Below are 20812 nucleotides of genomic sequence, written 5' to 3'. Positions count from 1 at the left end.
TCATCTCTTAGTACTTTATAATAAATGGACATGAATTAATACTAAATTACAATGAATCCTTTATGAAATTATGGATTACATTCACGCCAGATCAGTATCGAAAAATAGGCTTTTCTGCCCATTGCATCACTTTGTTGCTGCAGCTGTTTTTCTGTGGCTGCTGTTTCTTCTCAACTCCTCAAGAGCCAAAAGAAGGACAAAAATGGCAATTGTTGCAGCCGCCCAAGTCCTTCCTTACTACAGAAGGAGAAACCCCACAGTTATGGGGAAGAACCTGCAGAAAAAAACTTTTGTTTCCCCCCCCATGGTACAAAGAAGAGCCCCTGTGTCACCTGGGCTGCTTTTGTCTCATATTCTAAGGCAAAATTTGCCCTTTTACTACCATTCAAAAGTCTCCAAATGACTTGTTTTTGTAGAGCTGCCCTCCCTGACACCTCATTCAGAGCACTTGGGGGTGAGAAACCCAATGTTTTCCTGTGCAGGTGGATGATATTGGGGAGAAATCATCTTTTCAGCAACAATACTGAATTTCCTTCCTCCCGGGCAAAGCCTGGGGTTCACTGTTCAACTTTGGGTGAAAGTATGTGGATTTTTTTTAACCATTTTTTCCTTTTTGGTACCAAAGCACCCTGGGAAGGTCTCACTCCTGGCAGGTTTTGCCCAACTTTGTATCTAGTCTCAGCCCTTAAGGAAAAGGGTGTTTTCTTTTTCCAGATTTGATGGGTTTTTAGCACATAAATTAAAGAGTTCAGGGGAGCTTTCTCCCTTTTCCAGGAAGTCACGTATGGAGTCACCAAATGGCCACAACATTGGAGGTTTGGGCAATCCAGTGGGTCAAGAGTGTGAAACTTTCCTCAAATCTGATCTGAAGCAGAATTTGCACTTGGCAATTTTTTCCCACCTGCTGATATTTATGCCTGTGAGTGATTTTTTCTGGGGAAGCCTTCCCAAAAAAACATCAGTCCTGGGTTGTTTTGTTTTTGTTTTTGTTTTTTTGCACCAAGAAATCCAAGAGGATGCAGCAGCCCACAGTGAAAAAAACGTGTTACCCCATGTCATCCAAGCATTGTGGGCATAACATCTTCCACTAAAAATGCTTTCCTCACCAAAAACAAAGGGCAAAGGGGGAAAACAAGGATAAAACTTGGAAAACAAAACAAAACAATAAATCCGGCCACAATATGTGCCTTGTAAACGCATGTCCTTCACTTCACGCGCTGGTGTGGTGGCCCCCGTGCTCCCACAGGCAGATAGGGCACCTGTCAGTGCCTCCAATTTGCTTTTCTCTCACCAATTTGTTGTTGTTCTTGCCATTTTTTGCCATTTGGGAGGGGGGTGTTTCTGCTGCCATCAATGATTTGAGGAGGGCGTAGGGGGAGCTACTCCAGTGAGTCACTGTGGTCCAAGCCAAGGTCAGTGCCGGGTGCAGCTGGGAGGCCACCAGGCTCTTCCTCCAGCTCCTCCTCCTCCTCTTCCTCCTCTTCCATCTCGTCCTCATCCTCCTCCTCGTCTTCCTCCTCTTCCTCGGTACCGTCTAGGGAGTCATCATGGACTGCCAGCATAGCTTGCTGCATGGCCATGGTGGCTGTGGCTGATGACAGGGGCTGCAGGTTGTCCATGCCAACTGAGCCTGAAATTTAAAAAACATATGTATGGACTCCCCAACCAACCAAAGGACAAAAAAGTACATAAACCTAGAATAACACAAGTGGAAAACTGTATCTATACAGAATACTCTGTAGGGTGTCCCACCTGATTCAGCCATCCCCTAAAGTCCAAACATTAACATTTTAGCTCATGCATCTTTGCTGAATAACAGGAAACACTCATTTTTTTTCAGCAAGAGGATGTCCAAAATGGTTGGGAAGATCTCTCTTCATCTTTCTTTACAACTTCCTCATCTTCTGTTCTCGTTTTCGTCTTCTCCACCTTTGATGGGCAGAGTCCAAGGGATGAGGTTCAACATGGCCAAGTGCCGGGTCCTGCACTTTGGCCACAACAACCCCATGCAGCGCTACAGGCTGGGGGCAGAGTAACTCGAAAGCTGTGCAGAGGAAAAGGAGATGGGGACGTTGGTTGATGCTCACCTGAACACGAGTCAGCAGTGTGCCCAGGTGGCCAAGAAGGCCAACGGCCTCCTGGCTTGTGTCAGGAATAGTGCAGCAGGGCCAGGGAGGTGATCGTCTCTTGGTATTCTGCTCTGGTGAGGCTGCACCTCGAGTGCTGGGTTCAGCTTTGGGCCCCTCACTACAAGGACATTGAGGGACTGGAACATGTCCACAGCAGGGCTACGAAGTTGGTGAAGGGCCTGGAACACAAGTCCTGTGAGGAGCGGCTGAGGGAACTGGGGTTGTTTAGTCTAGAAAAGAGGAGGCTCAGGGGACACCTTATTGCTCTCTACAACTACCTGACAGGAAGGTCTGGGGAGCTGGGGGTCAGCCTCTTTTCACAGGTAACTAGTGATAGGACTAGAGGGAATGGCCTTAAGTTGCACCAGGGGAGGTTTAGGTTGGAAATTAGGAGACATTTCTTAGAAAGAGTGGTCAGGCATTGGGACGGGTTGCCCAGGGAGGTGGTGGAGTCACTGTCCCTGGGGATGTTTAAGGAAAGGTTGGACGTGGTGCTTAGGGACATGGTTTAGAGAGTAGTAGGGTGATAGTTGGACCAGATGATCTTGGAGGTCTTTTCCAACCTCAATGATTCTATGATTCTTTCTTTTCATCTTCTGTCATCGTCTTTTTTCTTTGGCTCATGGCATCATAGAATCATGGAATGGGTTGGGTTGGAAGGGACCTCAAAGACCATCCAGTTGCAACTCACCTGCCATGAGCAGGGACACCTACACCAGACCAGGTTGCACCATCCAGCCTGGTCTTGAACACTTCCAGGGATGGGACATCCCCAGCTACTCTGGGAAACCCATGCCAGTGCCTCACCACCCTCTGAGTGAAGAATTTCATCTTCTCATCTCTTCTTCTCACTTCGTTTTCTCTTCATTTCCACTTTTCTTTATCTTCTCTTTTCTCATCTTCTCCGGTCTCATCTCTGCTCTCTTTCTTTTCATCTTCTCTATTTGTTTCTCCTTTTCTTCATCTTCTGTTTTCTTCATTTTATCTTGTCTTGTCTCATCTTGTCTCCTCTCCTCTCCGTGCACCTCTCCGTGTACCCCAGCTGATGTCCCCATAGCAGGTCACCCCTGAGGGCCATTCCCATGCCCAGGTAATGGCAGTGCCTGGCACATGGGGACCATGGCACTGCTGTAGCAGTGGCACCATTGTCAGTGCACCTGTGATGGCCAGCTGCAAGGACTTCCTTGCATGGGCCATTCCTTCAAAATGTTTTTCCTTTAATCTTTAATTACCAACATCAGGACTTAATTTAACATGCAGCCACCCCATCCAGGAGGAACAGGGGCCATCTGGATTTGTCCTTACCATCAGGATTTGTCCCCGAATTGCCACCCTGCTGCTGCAGCACTCCAGCAGCAATGGAGTTGGGCCAGAACCGCTGGGTGGGCCGGTGCTGAGATTTGATTTTCTTGGCTTTGGGGGCTGGGTCCGGGTTGCTGGCATCGAGCATGGGTTGTAGGATGCGCCGCCTGGCATTGATGAACCTTTCCCAGGAAGACAGTGGCCATTAAAGTAAGTAACAGTTGTTATAACAATTTTGAGTAGAAACTATAACAACAATGAATTGCACTATAAAACCCTTTCATAAGAGGCTGCTTGGTCCATAAAGCTGTTTTTTTCCCAAGCGATCCGCCCCATTTCATTTGTCTGTGGCATGTTAGGCCATTGTCCTAATTTTTCCAACTAATAATATATAATATAAATATAATTTAAATAATATAATAATATAAATAATATAATAATTGTAGGAGGGAAAATACCGGCTGCTGTATGTTGTGCTTGCCAGGAGAGGGCACTGAGATATTGCAGATGAACATTGCAACCCATACCCATGGTGCTACCCAAGTCAGTCTTAACCAACCATGTTACCCCCACAAATATATTAAAAAGAGACAAAATAGCTTGAAATCTCCAAAACCAATGGGACAACAGCACAGGCCACCACTATGCTCACCAGTTGTTGACTTGCAAGAGGGTCAGGTTGGTTTGGGCAGCGATTTGCCTCTTCTCGTCCTCCGTAGGGTAGGGGTGCTGGAAAAAAGAGATGGGCAGCAAAATGGCATCCTTGTGTGCAAAGTGGCAGCCCCAAGTAGGGGTAAAAAAAAAAAAAAAAAAAAAGGAAAAAAGAAAAAAAGCACTTATTCTCCCTCCCTCCCCAAGTTTGGTGGCTTCTTGAACTTGCAAGATTGAAGGCACCACTATTTCCCCAGTATCCTTAAGGCTCTTTTCCAAGGCTTTTCCTTGAAGGAAAAGGAGAACTTGTGCTAGTTTTAGTGATTTTACCACTGTCTTCTAATTACAGTTGGTAAATCTGGGATTTGGGCTTTAAAACCTGTGGCTACTGACAGCGCTCCATGTCTGGTGCAATTGCTGTGCTGAAAACCACCCTGAAATGTCTGCACTGGGATGCTACTAGCATTCAGAATTTCAACATCCTCACCCATCGCCCAGCTGTGCTACAATCCTCCTTTCCAGACCCTAAAATTAATCAAGCCAGCCCCACATGACAGTTTTTGGAGCCCCAAGTCAGCACTGTAAGAAGGGGTATTTCCCAACATTGATTCACATGGCTTTTCCATCTGTTTGCCACCAAAATGGTGTGATTTCCTTCATAAAAACACCCTAAGTTATGTAGGAGACTGCCATCTCACCAGGGCATAACAGATGCCAAGAGGAAAAAAAGAAATAGCTCTTTATTTGCAAAAGCATCCCTAAAAAGTACCAACTCAGCCAAGTGCTCCCAGAGCTGGTTGCATTTGGGATTTCCCAGGGGTGTTTCACTGTTCCTGGTGCCATTTCCTATGGTGTTGTCATCCGTTCCCGCATTTTCAGTATTATTTCCAGCATTTCTTCCTCCTGCTGGTTCTACAAAATTCCTGAACCCAACAGAATGATGAACATCTTGTTAATAGGTTACAAACCTATTTAGGATGCTGGTTCCCTTGGGGTAAGAAGATGGGATATACAGAAAGATGCAGTGACTTGTGCCAACTATCCTCATCATCCCAAGTGGTCAAAAATTGCCTGGTAAAATGGTTTGTGGAAAATTTGCAAAATGGCTTTTAGTCCTTCTGCACTAGGGAACTTCAGGAAAGGGCTTTGAGAAATGAGTGATCATGAAGAAATTTAGGATGGAGTAATCCCATCAGGAAGCTGAAGCATCTTCTGGCTATGACGACCAGACTCAGACCAAAGGTCTGCTACTGTCCCAGTAGCAGAAGAATTTCTTTTAACTTTTTGATCCAACTTTTGAAAGGTCCATCCATGGGCATGTGTCCTAAAATTAAATTGCTCTTCAGTTTCTGGTCTTTTAAGTCTTTTTTATGCTTGCAAATCTGCAGCTCAGCCCTCTGAAGCTCAAGAGATGCAGCTGAACACAGCAACGCCCTTGTCCTCAAAGCAATAAATCCAGAATTTCCCATAAAAAAAAGGCTGGGAAGTTTCCATGCTGCTCCATGTCATGAGTCACCTTCAAGATAGGTTTTTCCCCAAGGTGCTTCTTGGGGCTATCTTCCATCTTGCCATTTCCGGGGGGGGGGGGACACACTCACCCACCAACCTGGATACCATCTTGTAACTCTTTGCAAGTGACATCTAAATAATTTCTTGGCCCAATTACACAGGAAAAAAAGAAAATTTAGTTTTTACCCCTTTTCCAGCCCACGGGTGGGCAAGCAGTCTCCTTGCACGAAAATATCCTGTTTGCATCCTCTGAGGACCCTCTGTGTAGGTACATGTCCACCCAGCAACAATCCCCAAAATGGGTCGATTTTGTGATTTTGTATTTTGGTCAGTCGCCACAGTGCCACAATGATATCTGCAAGGGCAGCTGTTACAGGCAGCCCCCTTTGGCTTGCTAGAAAGGTGTATTTGGGAACTGTTAACTGTACAAAATGTTCATTGACCCATCTGCAAAGATAGGTGAAAATCATGTATTTGGGCTTTTTCCCCCCTTGGTTTTGTTTGCTTTTCCATGCAAAGTGTTAAGGCATAAAAAGCATAATTTTGCTCCTGTGGTGAAAACACTCAAGCCTCCAGTACTCTCAAAATATAAGCAAAGCCACTTTGTGCCTCCAAATACCCTAAATTGAGACAAATCACCACCACAATTTGTACATTTTGTTTGTTTGTTTGCTTTTCTTTTCTTTCCAGCTTGCAAAGCAGCCTTTCCCCACCTCATGCAGTCAACCTGGTATGCCCTACAGGGCATTCCAGTGGCTGCGATGCTCACCATGAGGTGCTGGAAGAGCCAGGAGCGCATGATGTTGGTGGCGTGTTTGGGCAGAACGCCCCGCTTGTTCTTGGACTTCTTGTCCTCGCCATCAAGGAGCGAGGTGAGATCCAGGTTCACCTGCCAGGGAGAGGAACAGGGAGAAATACAGATGAAAATGGCGATCAAGAACCCTAGCCGTGAGCACAACCAGTCCAAATTGGGAGTGTGGTGAGTACAAAAAACAAACCATGGTGAGAAACTCCCCAAAATTGTCTGTTACTCAAAATTTCAATTAAATTCCATTTTACACCAGGATCTGTATCATTTAACACCTCCATTTATTTTTTTACCCAGTGCCGTTTGCAATGAGCAGTTGGCCTTTTCCCAACAATGTGGCACCAGCACAGCTAGGGACCATGGGGCAATGCCACAACCACCTGCAATGTACATTTCAGAAGAAGGACACTTCAAACAAACAAACAAAACAAAATAATTAAAAAGGAGACAGCTTTCTAAACTGTTTTTTGCAGCATGAGATAAAAACCCTGTGATACATTAACCCCTTGATCCTCACGCCTTTTATTCCCATTATGAGGACAAACATGCTCATTGCATGAAAATGTGTTATTTTTAAACATAAAAATAAAAAATAAATACATTGGGAAGCTGCAAGAAAAGTTTTAATGAGGTCATGGGGAAAGAACTGAAATCTCAGTGCTAAGATAAAAAGTTTTTTTTTTTTTTTTTTTTTTTTCCCCAGCTCTTAATCAAAACACTTCTCCTGGATGAATTAAACATCAGACAGGCAGGTCCCTGCGATTCCCCTGGGCTCCAGATGAATAAATCACACCAGCGGCGCAGGAAGAGCATCCGGAGGTGCTTGTCCAGGCCTCTCTCCCTGCCCTAATATTCCCTGCTCGTGTGTTTCTCATACCTCAGAGGGCTTCTCTGCGAGATCCAAACCAGTGACAGTGAAATATTAAAGAAAGAAAGAGGAAAAAAGGCCTTGCAGGCAATAAAACCTGCTGGGAAGGTGGATTTCTTTTTTATTTTATTTTATTTTATTTTATTTTTTATTTTATTTTATTTTATTTTATTTTATTTTATTTTATTTTATTTTATTTTATTTTATTTTATTTTATTTTTTTATTTTATTTTATATTTTATTTTATTTTATTTTATTTTATTTTATTTTCCACATGCATTATTTCTGATAGCATTAGGGGGCTCCTACAATTAGGAGTTGCAGGAAAAACAGGAAAAATGTATACAGGGGGATCTTTGCCAATCTTCCCCCAGGGAACAGTGCGGCAGAGACTGATGTATTTTTGCCTAAATTCCTGAGAAATTACAGGGGTTTTTAAGAGATTGTAGATGACGCAGTCTTTCTGGTGCAGACAGCAAGTTGTCCAGATCATTGCTTTATTGAGAGACAGCAGGGAACCCCTGCATGGCTAATCAAACAAGGAGTAGTCATAGAGCAAATGCCTAAAAAATACCCTAAATCCATTAAGTGATGATAAGAAAGGGAAAAAAGGACCCTTTTCATTGCTGTGTGGGACAGATGATGCAGGTGATCTGTCAAGATCATTGCTACATTTTGGTGGATCATTTTGGTGCAGATCCTTTACCCTACACAAAAATCCCCCATGAGAAATCACTGCAATTCTCCTCAACCTGGGTTAAGAAAGGGCTTGTACATGGATGGAAATAAAACCAGTAAACCCACAAAAAAACTTGATGCATGCAGCAGAAGGACTGGATCACCCTTCCTTGCTCATGATATATTTGGGATACTCCAAGGGTTGAACCCTTTGGAATTTGGGGAGAATTTATTCCTCCTCCTTCACCCCCTGCCCAAGTCTCAGCAGTGCAAATCACCGTGGAAAATGGGTAAATCAAGGGAACTGGCATGGGGGTGGCTGTACCTGGGCGTTGGGGATCTGCAGGGCTCCGGGGGCGATGGCTTGGGTGAGGACCTGGCCCTGCGACGTCACCATCGTCACGGGCTGGTACAGGGCTCCACCTGCGGAAGAGAGGGCTCGTGGGGGTGCCGCAACCCCCCCAGCTGGCCCCTGCTGTGCTCCCCGCTGGCCCTACCTGGCACGGCGGGCGACCCGCTCCCGGCACCCATGGCCAGGTTGCCTGGGGGCAGCGCGGCTGCGGGCACCACAATGCCTGGTGGGGGGTTGGACGCAGCCGGCAGTGCTGCGGGTGAGCTCTGCAGCATCTCCTGCGAAAAGAGGGAAGACAGAAGTTGCACATGCAGTAAGGGTTTTGGGTTTTCCTCCTTGACTTTTTTACAGGCAAAAGTGCAGAAGGGGGCTTTCCTTTTGACCCAGCTGGAAAGAAAAAAAAAGACAGAAAAATAAGGAATGGCACTTCGCAAAGCTCTTGCTTGATGTCTAACCAACCCCACCCTTTTTGTGCAGCCACTATTTCCAGTAAGAAAAAAAGTGCACACTAGATGATGAGAAGCAATTTCTCCCACTGTCATCTTCTTTTTACAAACGTCTTTATTTTTTTGTCCTTTGGCTGGAACTGGATGAAGCAGCTTTTCCTAAATGCCAGGTCAAGCACAGCAGAGAGCTCAGAAAAGAAGTTAAACTTTCAAAAAAAAGCACGTAAACAGCACAGGTCTCCAATAAGAGCACCAGAAAATAACAACCAGCAGTTTCCCCTTGCCAGAATAATAATTAAAAAGTGAAAATAATAATAATATGACTCATTTGACGTAATTCTTTGTAGCCTTAAGCTAACTTTCTGCAAAAATGGGCATTTCTTCCCCTCGTACTGTAATGTCAGTATGAACCCCAGCTCCAGCATAGTTTTCACCTGTGAGCTGCAAGTAGAATAAGAACAAATTGGTTATTTGAGTATTTATAGAAACACTTTGGGGAGGAAAGGGTGTCATGATGGGAGGATATGTGGGAATACAAGGCGAAGTACCACGGTCTCCTGGAAGTGCAAGATTTTTGTGTGTTATGCCATTAATATTGATAAAATCATCCTTTCAAAATAAGCCTGAGACAGCTATAGATCTATAATTTTCCCAGCTGTAGTTGAGATAAAAATGCACTTTTTTTTTTTCCAGAAAAATAGGAAGAAAACTAGGATCTTTTCTCTCCCTTTTTGACCCATTTTCCCATTCTGTCTCACTTCTCTGTTGTCCTGCTGTTTCTCAACTGTTGAACAAAATACCAACGGAAGGGATTTTCTATCTTCTTATTTAAACTTCCCCTCATTTTGATGCTTTTCTTCAAGAAACCTATTTCTTGGTCTAAGAAAAGAGAATTTCTCTGGACTATTGACGTGCAAGAACACTGGCAATGCAAATATGATTGGGTCAGAAAAAGCCACAGATCCCCTCTTTCTAGCAATAAAATGATGGAGATGATAATTTGAACACACAGATCAATGATCAATTAATTTTTTTTCATGGTTCTTTTTCACTTTTTTCCCAAGTTATCACTGATGACATCATGATGACATCACCAACATGGTGTTTTTCTTCCTTCTTTTCCTGTTTTGGCTGTCGGCTGTCATGCTACTGCAGTACCCCTAAATAATTGTTGCAAAGGAGACCATTTTTTGGCATGACAGGTCATAATGCGATTAAAAAGGTTTTCCCTGCTTACATATTTATTTATGCTGAATAATCCCACAAAGTCACCCTCTCTGCCAGTACACAGATAGTGCTCTTCATCAGCACGGGGCACATTTCATCTTGTGTTTTTTTTTTTTTTTTTTTTTTTTTTTTTTTTTTTTTTTTGTTTGTTTTTTTCCCCATGAAAATGTTCTGAATAAACTCTGATTCTCCTGCACACTTTTGCTGTTAAAATCCCCTGCTCCGATTTTTCCTCCAATTTTTCCATCAAACTGACTGTCCTCAGCAAGCCCAAAACAATATAACCACTGTCTCCATAGTGTGTTATTTTTATCCTCTCCATTGACAATTTGAACATTATTTACCTGGAAACTGTGCTGCAACAGCTGCGGGACAATGAATTTTTGCTTTGAATCCCAGACATTCCTTGTAACAAGTAGTTAAACTAATAAAAAGACTGCAAATAGGACCATAAAATACTTGTGATTTTTTTATATCGTTTCCCTACTACCAGAGGAATTTTGAAAAAGAAGGGCTGCTTAACATACAGAAAGCAAAAACCAGTCAGTTTTGATGCACTGTGATGAGGTTTTTGGTAAGTGGCCGTCTAATGAACATGATGGAAGTAGTCGTATAAAACAAAATGGGCTCCTTGGAGAGCCTTGAGAAGCAGTTAGATACATCAAGGGGTGACTGGAGACTTGGATCAGCCTGGGGACATCCAGAGCTCCTCTCCTGGAATTGCATGGGGAAGAAATAATTCAGAATAGATGAAAGTGGTAACGAGAAACTACCATCTCCAGACATAATTGTCATAGCCATTTTCAGCAGCATTCTATGATGACAAAAATTGCATTTTTCTCTCCCTGGAAAGATACTTTGGTGGTGTAAAGGAGAGTTGTCCCAAAATACTAGCTCAGTTGTGTCCAGAAATGAATACTAGGGATTATTAGAAAAAGAATGAGAGAATTTCATGGTGTTTCTACATCAGCACAGTAAAACCAAAGGTACCCAATGGAAGTGGAGGCTCTGCCTTAAAATAAATGTAGATATCTTCAAGAAAATTTAAAATCTATTTCACATACTAATTGCATTGGATTGCAATTGTTCAGCCAAATTACATTATGCTCGTTATTTTGTTGTACTGGAAAATGTTTTATATTTCAGGACTGGAATGTTTCTAGCAATTTTGGCACTTGAGTGTAAAAAAATGCATCACTAGGTGTCTCTGCAGATACATCTTGGCACCAACATTCTACAACTCTACAGCAAAACATGCTTTCTCCAAATTAAAAGTACTTTAATGAGGAAACAGACCTGGTACATATTGCATTGAACAACAACAACAAAAACTTTGTTACAACAAGGCAAGTGTCAAAGGCCAAGTGCCCAAGAGTAAGTGCACTTGCACTGCTTTCCTACTGCTTGTGCTTCATGATATGGCAATTTATTTTTGGGTGGCACACATGCATAAAAGTTTTTTTTCCCCTCCTAAATTTGTGAAATTTATTTGTTCTTGAGTTGAACTGGCGAAAATCTGGATTAGTTGGAGAAAAAAGACACCTACAAGTCTGCCAAGGGAGAGCTGGCCAAACTCAAACACAGGAAATGTAGGGCTTTATCAAGGATGAATGGGTGGATGGATGGGGATAAAAATACGTTGTCTTTAAATAACTGAGAAATCAAGGCATGTCCACCTGGCAAAACTTGGATAAATTAAGGCCTATACAGAAAACACTTCACTGAGTCAGGGCAATCCAACCACCAGTCTCCAACCATCAGAAAAGTTGAGGAGGAAGACAAGAAGAACTGCCATCCTGGCAATGCCCATACAAATGCTGCTAATCTGCTGCAATTCTCACTTAAAACAGGGACTGAAAAACAGAAGATGTAATCAAAATTAAACCTCCTTGGTGGTGCTTTGGTTCCCAATGTGATTGGTTTTGCAGTATATTTTTTCTTGCAAGCAAATGAGAAAGCAATGGAGAAAATGGGGTAGAAAAATATCATTAAGTTATCAAAGGTTTGTGGAAGGCTTACTGCACAGGAAAAAACATTTCACCTGAAGTTGGTCAATGCCAGGAGTCACCTACAAACTTAGTGACATGAGAAGATTTCAGCAACAGAGGAAAAACCTGTTTGCATGATTTGCAAATCATGTACCTGCCCAGGTTCTTTCTCTTCAATGACATTTTTGCATTTCCAGCAATTCTTGAATTTTTCATATTAAAAAACCCACATAAAGCCAAGCCATGAGCTCTCTTTTTCAGAGACAACAGGAAAATCCAACCGCGAGTTTTCCACAGTGGCATTTTGACGGTTCCATCTGCCGTTTCCTCAGATTCAGTTAACATCCTTGTTATGGCATATGCATCATTTTTTAAGCAGGCTGTCATGTGGTCAAAAACTTTGCACAAGCTTTCATGACTGACCTGGTGTATCTCCTCACAAAATGATTGATGTCCCTCCCATGCTCTGAGAAAACCTATTTTCTTTTCTGAGAAACCTTGTCAATTAATCACATTTCTATTATTTAGATTAAAAACAAAAAATCCTAAATTAGTAGCTGCTTAGGTGTTTACCTACCTGTGGTGTGAGATTACTAGAACAATAATTAGCAAAATCGTCCCACTTGCCATCTTTTAAATACAGATCCCACAGTTCTCAGGAGCATCCCCAGCTCTTAAGACCTAGCTGATGGACAAAAAGTCACAGAATCACAGAATCATCTAGGTTGGAAGAGACCTCCAAGATCACCTAGTCCAACCTCTGACCTAACACTACCAAGTCAAAGTGTGTCCACTGTTGTTTTTCTAAGCTTTATCCATGCTCAATTCAAGTATACTCAAGCTGAAGCTGAACCAGCTGAAGCACTCAGGCACTTGACATTGCTGAGTTGGGTAATTAGAAAACAATTGCCTTTATATCGACACTGGAATGTCATCCTCATCCAGTGACCAGATGAGATGGTGTCTCCTTCTGGGCTGTCACCATGAATATTTCAGCTGCTGTTGCCACTGAAAATCGTTTCATCCTTGAGCCAGTGTGACAATCCTGCAGCATTTTCTCTCCAATTGCTTTTTTCCTGGGTGAGTTCCCATTTATTTAGCAACTGCCTCCAAGGCCTCACTTGAGTTTCTTAACTTTCCTGTCCTGCCTGGAAGGGAAATGGGGGCAGCTCCATCATTGCAGAAATCTGAGGTGTGCAGCACCTCTACATGGGCCTGATTATTTTCCAAAGACTTGTGCTAATTTTCTGATACGATCCCCACCTCTTTGTGAGGCACTAAATCCTCATTACTTTTCCTGACCGATGCATTCTAATTAGATCAACACTTAAAAAAAAAAAAAGGAAGAGAGGAAAAAAAATCACAATAGCCACAGGACGGCTTTCCATCTCATTAACTCCCTCACTTATTATTTTCATGAAAATTACTGATAAAAAACGTGCATCTCCATTTGCTGGGACCGGGAGCTTCGTCGGCTCATATCTAACATCTCTCTCATCACCCGGGATGCGAGCTGTTGCCATGGCAATGCACAATAATAGAAACTAATAAATTACAAACGAGATGCTCGTTGAGCAATTATTGTTCTCTTTTATGCAAGTGTCTTGCTAATTTTGATCATAAGGAATGCTACCATAAAGCAGTGAAGGGATAGTAAGTCCATTTCTAGAGATTATTAGAAAATAGAGAGAAGCTGTTTTTTTAGATCAATGATTAAGTGGTTTGGTGCTCTCAGGAAACCCAAATAAGAAATAAAACTTTTCCATGTTTTCCTTCCCTGTGCTGGGGAAACAAAGTGGCTCTGAGTGTCATACCAGGAGTTTTGATCTGTGCAGTACTTGCAGCTAAGCAGCTAAAAATGATTGTTTTTTTTCCCTTTCCACCACCTTCAAAGTGCCTTGAAAATCCAAAAAAAACCCCTGGCATCTGCTTCCCTTATGGGAATAGTGCCAAGAGGTGCCTGGCAACCTTCTGGCTAATTTTGAGTTGGCTACCATTATTTCTGGGGGGATTGGGCAACCCCAAGTGTCATTTTCCCACTCAAAAAAAAAAAAAAATCAGTATCGGAAAGAGATAAATACCCAAGCAATACCTGATTTTTCTTCCAAATATTAAGGTAAAATCCCCTGTGTTGTCCCTAAAGCCACCAAGGTGGTGGCTTTTTTTAGTTTGGCTATTTCAGTTGATATTTCTGCAGTTCTTGTGCATCTCCTTGTACTTTCCCACTGTGCTTGAGGCACCAGCTGTTTTCTCCTCCAGGCTAAAACTCAAATTATACAAAAAAATACCATGGTGTGAACCTTGATCATGCAGAGAGTGCTGGAGCAGCAAAGCTAAAAAGGGTCACTTGAGACCCAAAATTTGTTGAGATGCCTTGAAATGAAGATGACAATGTGGAGTGAGGAAGTGGCAGAGAAAACTGACATGTTCCCGTCCCTCCCACCAACAACTGTATTTTTCATGAAACACTTGCAAAGCACAAATGCAAATTTCTTGTCCATTTGCCCATGCGTTTGCATGGCTTCTGCATTTCCCTCCTTGTGCATGTTGTTGCTGCGGCAATAGGAGATTAAGCAGAAGTCCTTGCATTGCAGCAGGAGCTGCAAGCATTGGGGCTGCAGCCAAATCCAAACACACACACATACATGCACACAAAAAAGGCCATGAGAAAAACCCACTACAAAACTATATAAGAAAAAAAAAGGAAAAAAAAAAAAATCTTCACAATTTTTGCATGATATGAGCAAGATACCTTTTTTAAAAATGATTTTCCTCAGGTTGGGATGGATTTTAACAAACTTCCTGGAGCCCACGGGAGCTGCAGAGCAATCCCCAAACCTCATGTGACTTGCATGTTGGCCAACGTGCAACGATGGCGATTGCAGGCGATTTTAAGGCGTTACCTGAGGGTGGAGGCTGATGGAGGAGGGGTTGGGGGAGTAGGGGCCCCCCAGGTCGTTCCTGAGTAGGTTGTCACTGTGCATCTTGGTTTTGAGGCAGGTGATGTAGCGGTTGCAAAAGTCCTTGCACAACTCGTTGACCTTCTCCAGCTCCAGGAGGTGGATGCGCAGCACCTGGATTGCCTTCACCATCTGTGCACGGGCACAATGGCAGAGTTTAAAGCATTTCCATTCTCAACAAACCAAAAAAAGCCAAAAAGATCAATATTCTCACCCGAAGTCCATCCCAGAGCCCATCCTTCTGCACTGCTGCATTTCTTTTCCCTCCACACCCCTGCTATCTCTGTGATCCCAAGAGGTGAAAATTCACAAAAATTATCATTGCCTTCATGGGAATTTCTCCCAATGCCCAAAAAAAAGTCTGATGCAAAGCCCTGGATGTAGAAATGCGTTTGGTTATTCTCCAGAGGCCACTTTTTCTAACAAGATTATGGGGCTGCAGCACTGCCGTAAGCTGTTGCTGGTGCAAAGCCTGGGCCTCATTAAAACATACCCCATAAACATTAAAAAATTTACACATGAAACATTCCTCTTGCCAAGCTGAAACCTTAAGTTTTACAGCCGCTGTTTGAAATCTTGCATAATATATAAAATTTCAGCTATTCACTCCGGGGCAATAAATCCAGTTTTATGTAACAAAGAGTCTTTGCATTTCAAAGGGTTTTTTTAACTTGCAAATTTTAGTGGTCATCTTTACAAACTGTGAGTTGCCGAGGTTGGGAAACATCCCGAAAAATCCAGGGCCAAACTCAGGTAGCAGCTCCATGATGGAGAAACCCAATTTTTGGTTTGCAAACAAATTTCAGGTGTGGCCAGCATTTTTCCCTTTTTTATGCTTTTTCTGTGCTTTTGCCCTCCTCTGTACTTGGCACAGGTTAAGTGCAAGGTGGAGGTGTCGCGCCCCACCTCTCCACATCCTCCTGGGGCTCATGGCCATGAAAGTCAATATTCAAGGGCACAGGCAAAAAGACCTGACACATATATGTATAAAAAATAAATCTCTCAATTATCTCAGCTCATTTGCTTAGGGTCTCATTTTATGTCCCTGCTCCGCTGCGCCGTATATCTGTCCGGATAAAGAGTTACAGTCCAACGGCGTACGTGCGCGGGGTTGTAAAAAATACAGATGCTGAATTAATTGACTGTGTGGCACTCGGCAGCTGATTGAGTTGATAATGGTGAGATCTGACCTTTTTCTAATTTCTAATTATGTGCATCTCGGCAGTGAGGAATACATGACTCTTATTCTAATGATAGCTAATGCCGCTGGCCTTTTCATCCCCACTTTGCCACCACCGATTTCCAGGGAATCAGTGGCGTTAAAAAAAATACAAAAAAAAAATGACAACGCAAACTGATTTTGGATGGGGAAAAGCCTGGCAAGAGTGTTGCCTCAGGAACAGGTGGAAATGTTGAGTTTTGAGCACTGCAAGACATTTTCATCTGAAATTCCCTCCAGTTGGTGCTTCCCACCAACAGAAGTGGTCCTTCCTCAGCATCCCCATCCATCTCTGCCTTGCTGGAGGCCATGTGCACTTAGGGATTTGGATGGCTTTGGAGAATTTTGGGGGACTGGGTCAGAATATATACATGTATATATAATTTATATACATGTCCTAGAAACAAGGCAAATGTACAAATATGCACATATATGTGCACATGAATATAGACATATCCAGTGGTGCAAGACATACATGGGATTGGTGCAAAATTGCCACAGGCAAATTGCACCATGGCAGCAAGAGATGCTACCAAATTAAACATTTATGAACCCAAGCCCATCACTTGTGTGTTGTGTTTTTTTTTTTTTTTTTATTAAAAGAAGCCATCTCTGTGGACACATCTCCCACACTGACCATTTGCTGGAGATGTTTCAGCCTGATACATGTGGGAATAGGTTTTCCTCCTTCATAAATTTTAATTTTGTTTAGCTCCAGCTGGCTCCAACTCTGTCACTCTCCTTTTGCTAGATCGTTGCACCCATTTTTATCTAATTTAATTTTTCTTTTTTGGTGCACCTCAACATTTGGTGCATGTTCATCCTCAGGATCTACATTGGAACAATCCAAAATGTTGCTTTTTTTGTCACTTGTCCCAGAGCAGTTTCTTTTCTTGTCTGTAAGACATGACAAAATGAGCTCAGTAATCTGCAAACAGAACTTTGCACATCCCATAATTTTTGGAGGGGCTAAGCCAGTCTGGAGTAAGCGATTTCACAAAGCTCTCCTCCATGAGCTGAAATTTGGCCCAAAAGATGCAGTATTTTAATCCATTTTGAAAATACTTGATTTTAGGAAAGCACTTGTTTTGGATGTGCATTGCTTGCTCTTCTTTCCCTTGTGCCAGGTCATCAGACAAACTGCTTGTGAATTGCATTTTGCTTCTTTTCTGTTGGAAATCCCTCTGCAATGGGTCCCAGGGGCCATGTCATCCCCCAGAGAAGGAGTTTTGCTCTTTGCATCATCTCAGGTGGGTGAAATTTCTTTTTTTGACCATAAAACCTGCTTGTGGAGCACTGGGTGAGAGTGATAGGACAGTGCTGTGATCATGCCCACCCACATGCCTGCCACAGAGACCATGTATGGAGGCTTTCCAGAGAAAGTAATAGGATTTGGGGATGTTCCCTAAGTCCCTGCAAGAGAAAAGCTCCATCCAAAGCACAGGCTTCTCAGGAAATGTTTCTGGAAGGAAATGTAGATTGCTACTGGGGGGAAAGTACCAAAAACAGCCCAAAATGGCCCAAACCTTTGATATACATCTCCTTTTCTGGAAAAAAAACACTCTTATTTTGCCCTGCTTGTTGAACAAGAGCTGCTCATGAGTGAGCTGAGGTGGTGACAGACAAGAAGGTGGACGGCATCACATGCTACACCAAAAAGAGTGACTCCTGCAAAGACTTTTGGTTTAGGGGCACAAACCAGCCATCAAGCTTGGCTGTTTCCAGATGCGTTGATTCTGTGGTGTCTGTGCAAGAAAACTAGTCAAAAATTGGGCTGGAGTTTGTTCTTGCAGAGGATTTTATAGAGAAGGTCTCAGAGAAGGTCTCAGAGAAAAATCTCTCAGGGTCTATGGAGAACATTGCCAAGATGGCCACTGCTACAATCAGATCCCCAAGTTGTTAGGCCCCAGTGACACATTCCTCATCCCTACCCCTTCCTCAGCCCCCCAGGCCATACACCAAGCCCCAGCCCCCTCTACCAAGTTGTCCAGCTCTGGGTCATCGCTGAAGAAGGGCTTGTGCTCCTGCTCCTGCTGGTGGACAAAGTTCTCGATGTCAACGTCAAAGCTGGCCGAGGTGATGCACTCAGAGCCCTGTGTTGCCTGCTCACACTTCTCAAAGAGCAGAGTAAGCAGCGGGAACAACGGGTGCCTGTGAAGGACAGAGAAGATCCCCCTATAATGTCAACTGTTTTAGGTCCCCCATCTGCTTTTACCCCACATCACCTATCTGTTCCCTCCCAGCCTGTAAGAGCCCGGTACTGCAAACCTCACTCCCAAGCCAATACTGACTGAGGTCCCTCTAGACCTTTTACAAAATTAAAAAATAAAAATTAAAAATAAAAATTGCAAAATGCACCATCTTCTCCTCTAGGCACGGCTTCTCCTGACATCTTGGTGCTTCACAGCATTTCACCAGAGTCACCTGTTTCAGAATCGTTTTGCAATGGGCAAAAAGCTTTGGCTTTGTGGCAGTTGTCTTGGCATTGGCTGTCATCCTGATTTCTTCATGCTTCAGGAATTGACATCTGCACTGGGATCCAGGCCAAAAGGCACCCAAAAATATGTGTCAGTTGGAGATGATGGGCAGGGAAGGGCTGGCATTTCTACACACGCACGATGTCTGTTTATGCCACAGATACCGCTCACTTCTGCTGCATGGGTTGCTACCCCATTGAGAGGGCTCTTTTCTCCTTCTTCAAGCACATTTGTGTCTACACACAAAGGAGGAGTTGGGCCAAATCTCTCTTCTTTCTCAACACAAGACCCCCTTCAAAAACAGGCTTGCCTTCCTGTTTGTGAATCCACAATTAGCTCTAACAATGACACTAATCTGACGCAATATAAAATGCAAATATATGTGCTACACCAAAACATGTGGCAAAGCAGGTGATGAAGACCAGGAGTTAGTGCCTCCCTCAGGGAGCCTCTCCAGCAGTGCAATTTTAAAAATATTGAAGTATTTGAGGCAACTTTCAGGAGAGGAAGGCAAAAGGCTGCTGCAGGGATTGTTCCCTTCGCCCTGTGTGCAGCAAGGGCACCCCAGTTATCCCAGTGCAACAGGGTTTGCCTCCTGGTCTCACCTCCTTCAGAAAAATATTCTGGAGGTGCCTCTAATACATACAGCTCTAAAAAGTGCTGGGCAAAAGAAGCAATTTTGGCCCAAAGGAGAGATGATTACGGCTCAACTCCAGGCTTCCTGCAGGTCTCTTCCAAACCAGAGTCAGGCGAAGGGGTTAAACACCTCGGCTAAGTCTTCATTTGCAGCTGCTAATACTGCAGCATATTATGGTCTAATCTGGCCTGATCCTGGTTTAATGCAAGATTCGCCAAGGCTGGAGAGGATGGGGAGGGGCTGGGGGGGAATAATTCCATAATTTCAGCCACCCCGCTGGGGCTTAGCTGAGGGATATGAACGGCAAATTCCAAGCTGTGGTATGAATTACTGGCCTTATGAACCCATGGCTCGCAGCAGATGCCATTTCAAAAACCAATGAGGAAGGAAATGCATGAACCCACCCTGCGCTAGTGAGTGAAATTATTGTGTGTGTTTTTTGGTGGGGGAGTTGCATATTTAGCCCCTTTGCTTTGAAGATCTGCAGGTACCAAGGGTACCTGCATCCCCGTACTCTTATGTATTAATGATTGACCTTCACAAATTTCTTGCAGTGCTGGCAAGATGGGGAAGCAATGTGGCTGAGGGTATGATGGTTTGATTTTTATCTGGAAAATAATAATAATAAAAAAAGAAATAAATAAAAATAAAAATAAAAACAAAACAAAACAAAGGTCAAAATGCAAAACGCCCAGGGGCAGGTTCAGGGAGAGCATGAAGGCCCCTTTTTGAACAGTCTTGAGGACCAGTGAAATTTGGATTTCTGCCATGAGCTGGGTGCTAAATTGTTGCAAATTCTTTTTCCTTTTCCATGAAAAAAAATATGTATTTTTCTGCATTTCTAGCCATCCTGTGGCTGCCAAATGTAGGGGAATGGTATGGGCACCATGGGGCTTTGGCATTTTACATCTGGATCCCACCCTCACTGTGAAATACGGGATGGATATCCAGGATGTATGGGGAAACAGGGGTATTCTCCACACCACAGATGTTATGGAGGCAGAGATTCAGCCCTGTGGAACTGGGAAGAGTTTGGGGGTAGAAACACCTGCTTTGGCAGAATCTGCTTTTGCAAAAATCTGTTTTTTTGGGAGGCAGTCCTCTGGATCTGGCCCCAAATGTGGTCTGTACACAGCTCAGCTGCCTGCCTTCCCAACCCATTTGTGCCCACCCCAAGCCGAGAGGGAATAAAAGTAGAAGAGCTTGTTCCGCAGTGGCACGGAGCAAATAAAAGGGCTGAACCGGCCTGACATTTTCCTGCAGGAGAGAGGTCGTTCGCAGCCACTAATAAAAAGGATTTGACACGGGCTAATAAAGAGAAATGAATTCCTCTAATGGCCTAATTTCGCACATTCAGCAGGGCGCTGCCTGCGAGCTGGCAGCGGGGCTGCGACGCAGGCACAGAGAGGGCAGCACAGCACAACATGCACTCGTATTCTTTCCCCCAGTGCCAAAATCCATTTTCTTTTTCTCCATTAAAAAGAAACAGTCTGCAAGGAAGCATGGACTTGTCCTGCTTGGAAACCCAGTGCACAGAGCTCACAAGAGCAGTTTTCAGTGC

At 43.5% G+C, this 20812-nt stretch overlaps 1 protein-coding gene across 2 annotated transcripts in view; it reads right to left on the bottom strand.

Annotated features, from left to right (window-relative positions):
- The window catches only part of PKNOX2 (PBX/knotted 1 homeobox 2), an 86774-nt gene continuing 65962 nt past the window's right edge, over positions 1 to 20812 (bottom strand). For both annotated transcript variants that reach the window (XM_032201966.1, XM_032201965.1), the window contains 8 exons: positions 18117 to 18288; positions 14862 to 15050; positions 8443 to 8575; positions 8271 to 8368; positions 6361 to 6480; positions 4084 to 4160; positions 3435 to 3613; positions 1 to 1630 (listed from right to left, as the gene is read on the bottom strand). In XM_032201966.1, coding sequence (XP_032057857.1) covers positions 1380 to 1630; positions 3435 to 3613; positions 4084 to 4160; positions 6361 to 6480; positions 8271 to 8368; positions 8443 to 8575; positions 14862 to 15050; positions 18117 to 18288 — 1219 coding nt within the window. In that variant the 3' untranslated portion in view covers positions 1 to 1379. The remainder of the gene's footprint in view (positions 1631 to 3434; positions 3614 to 4083; positions 4161 to 6360; positions 6481 to 8270; positions 8369 to 8442; positions 8576 to 14861; positions 15051 to 18116; positions 18289 to 20812) is intronic.

This window comes from Aythya fuligula, chromosome 22, assembly GCF_009819795.1.
Source record: "Aythya fuligula isolate bAytFul2 chromosome 22, bAytFul2.pri, whole genome shotgun sequence".
NCBI classification, from domain to species: domain Eukaryota; kingdom Metazoa; phylum Chordata; class Aves; order Anseriformes; family Anatidae; genus Aythya; species Aythya fuligula.
Note: the sequence above shows the minus strand (reverse complement) of the source record. Positions and strands in the feature narration are given on the sequence as shown.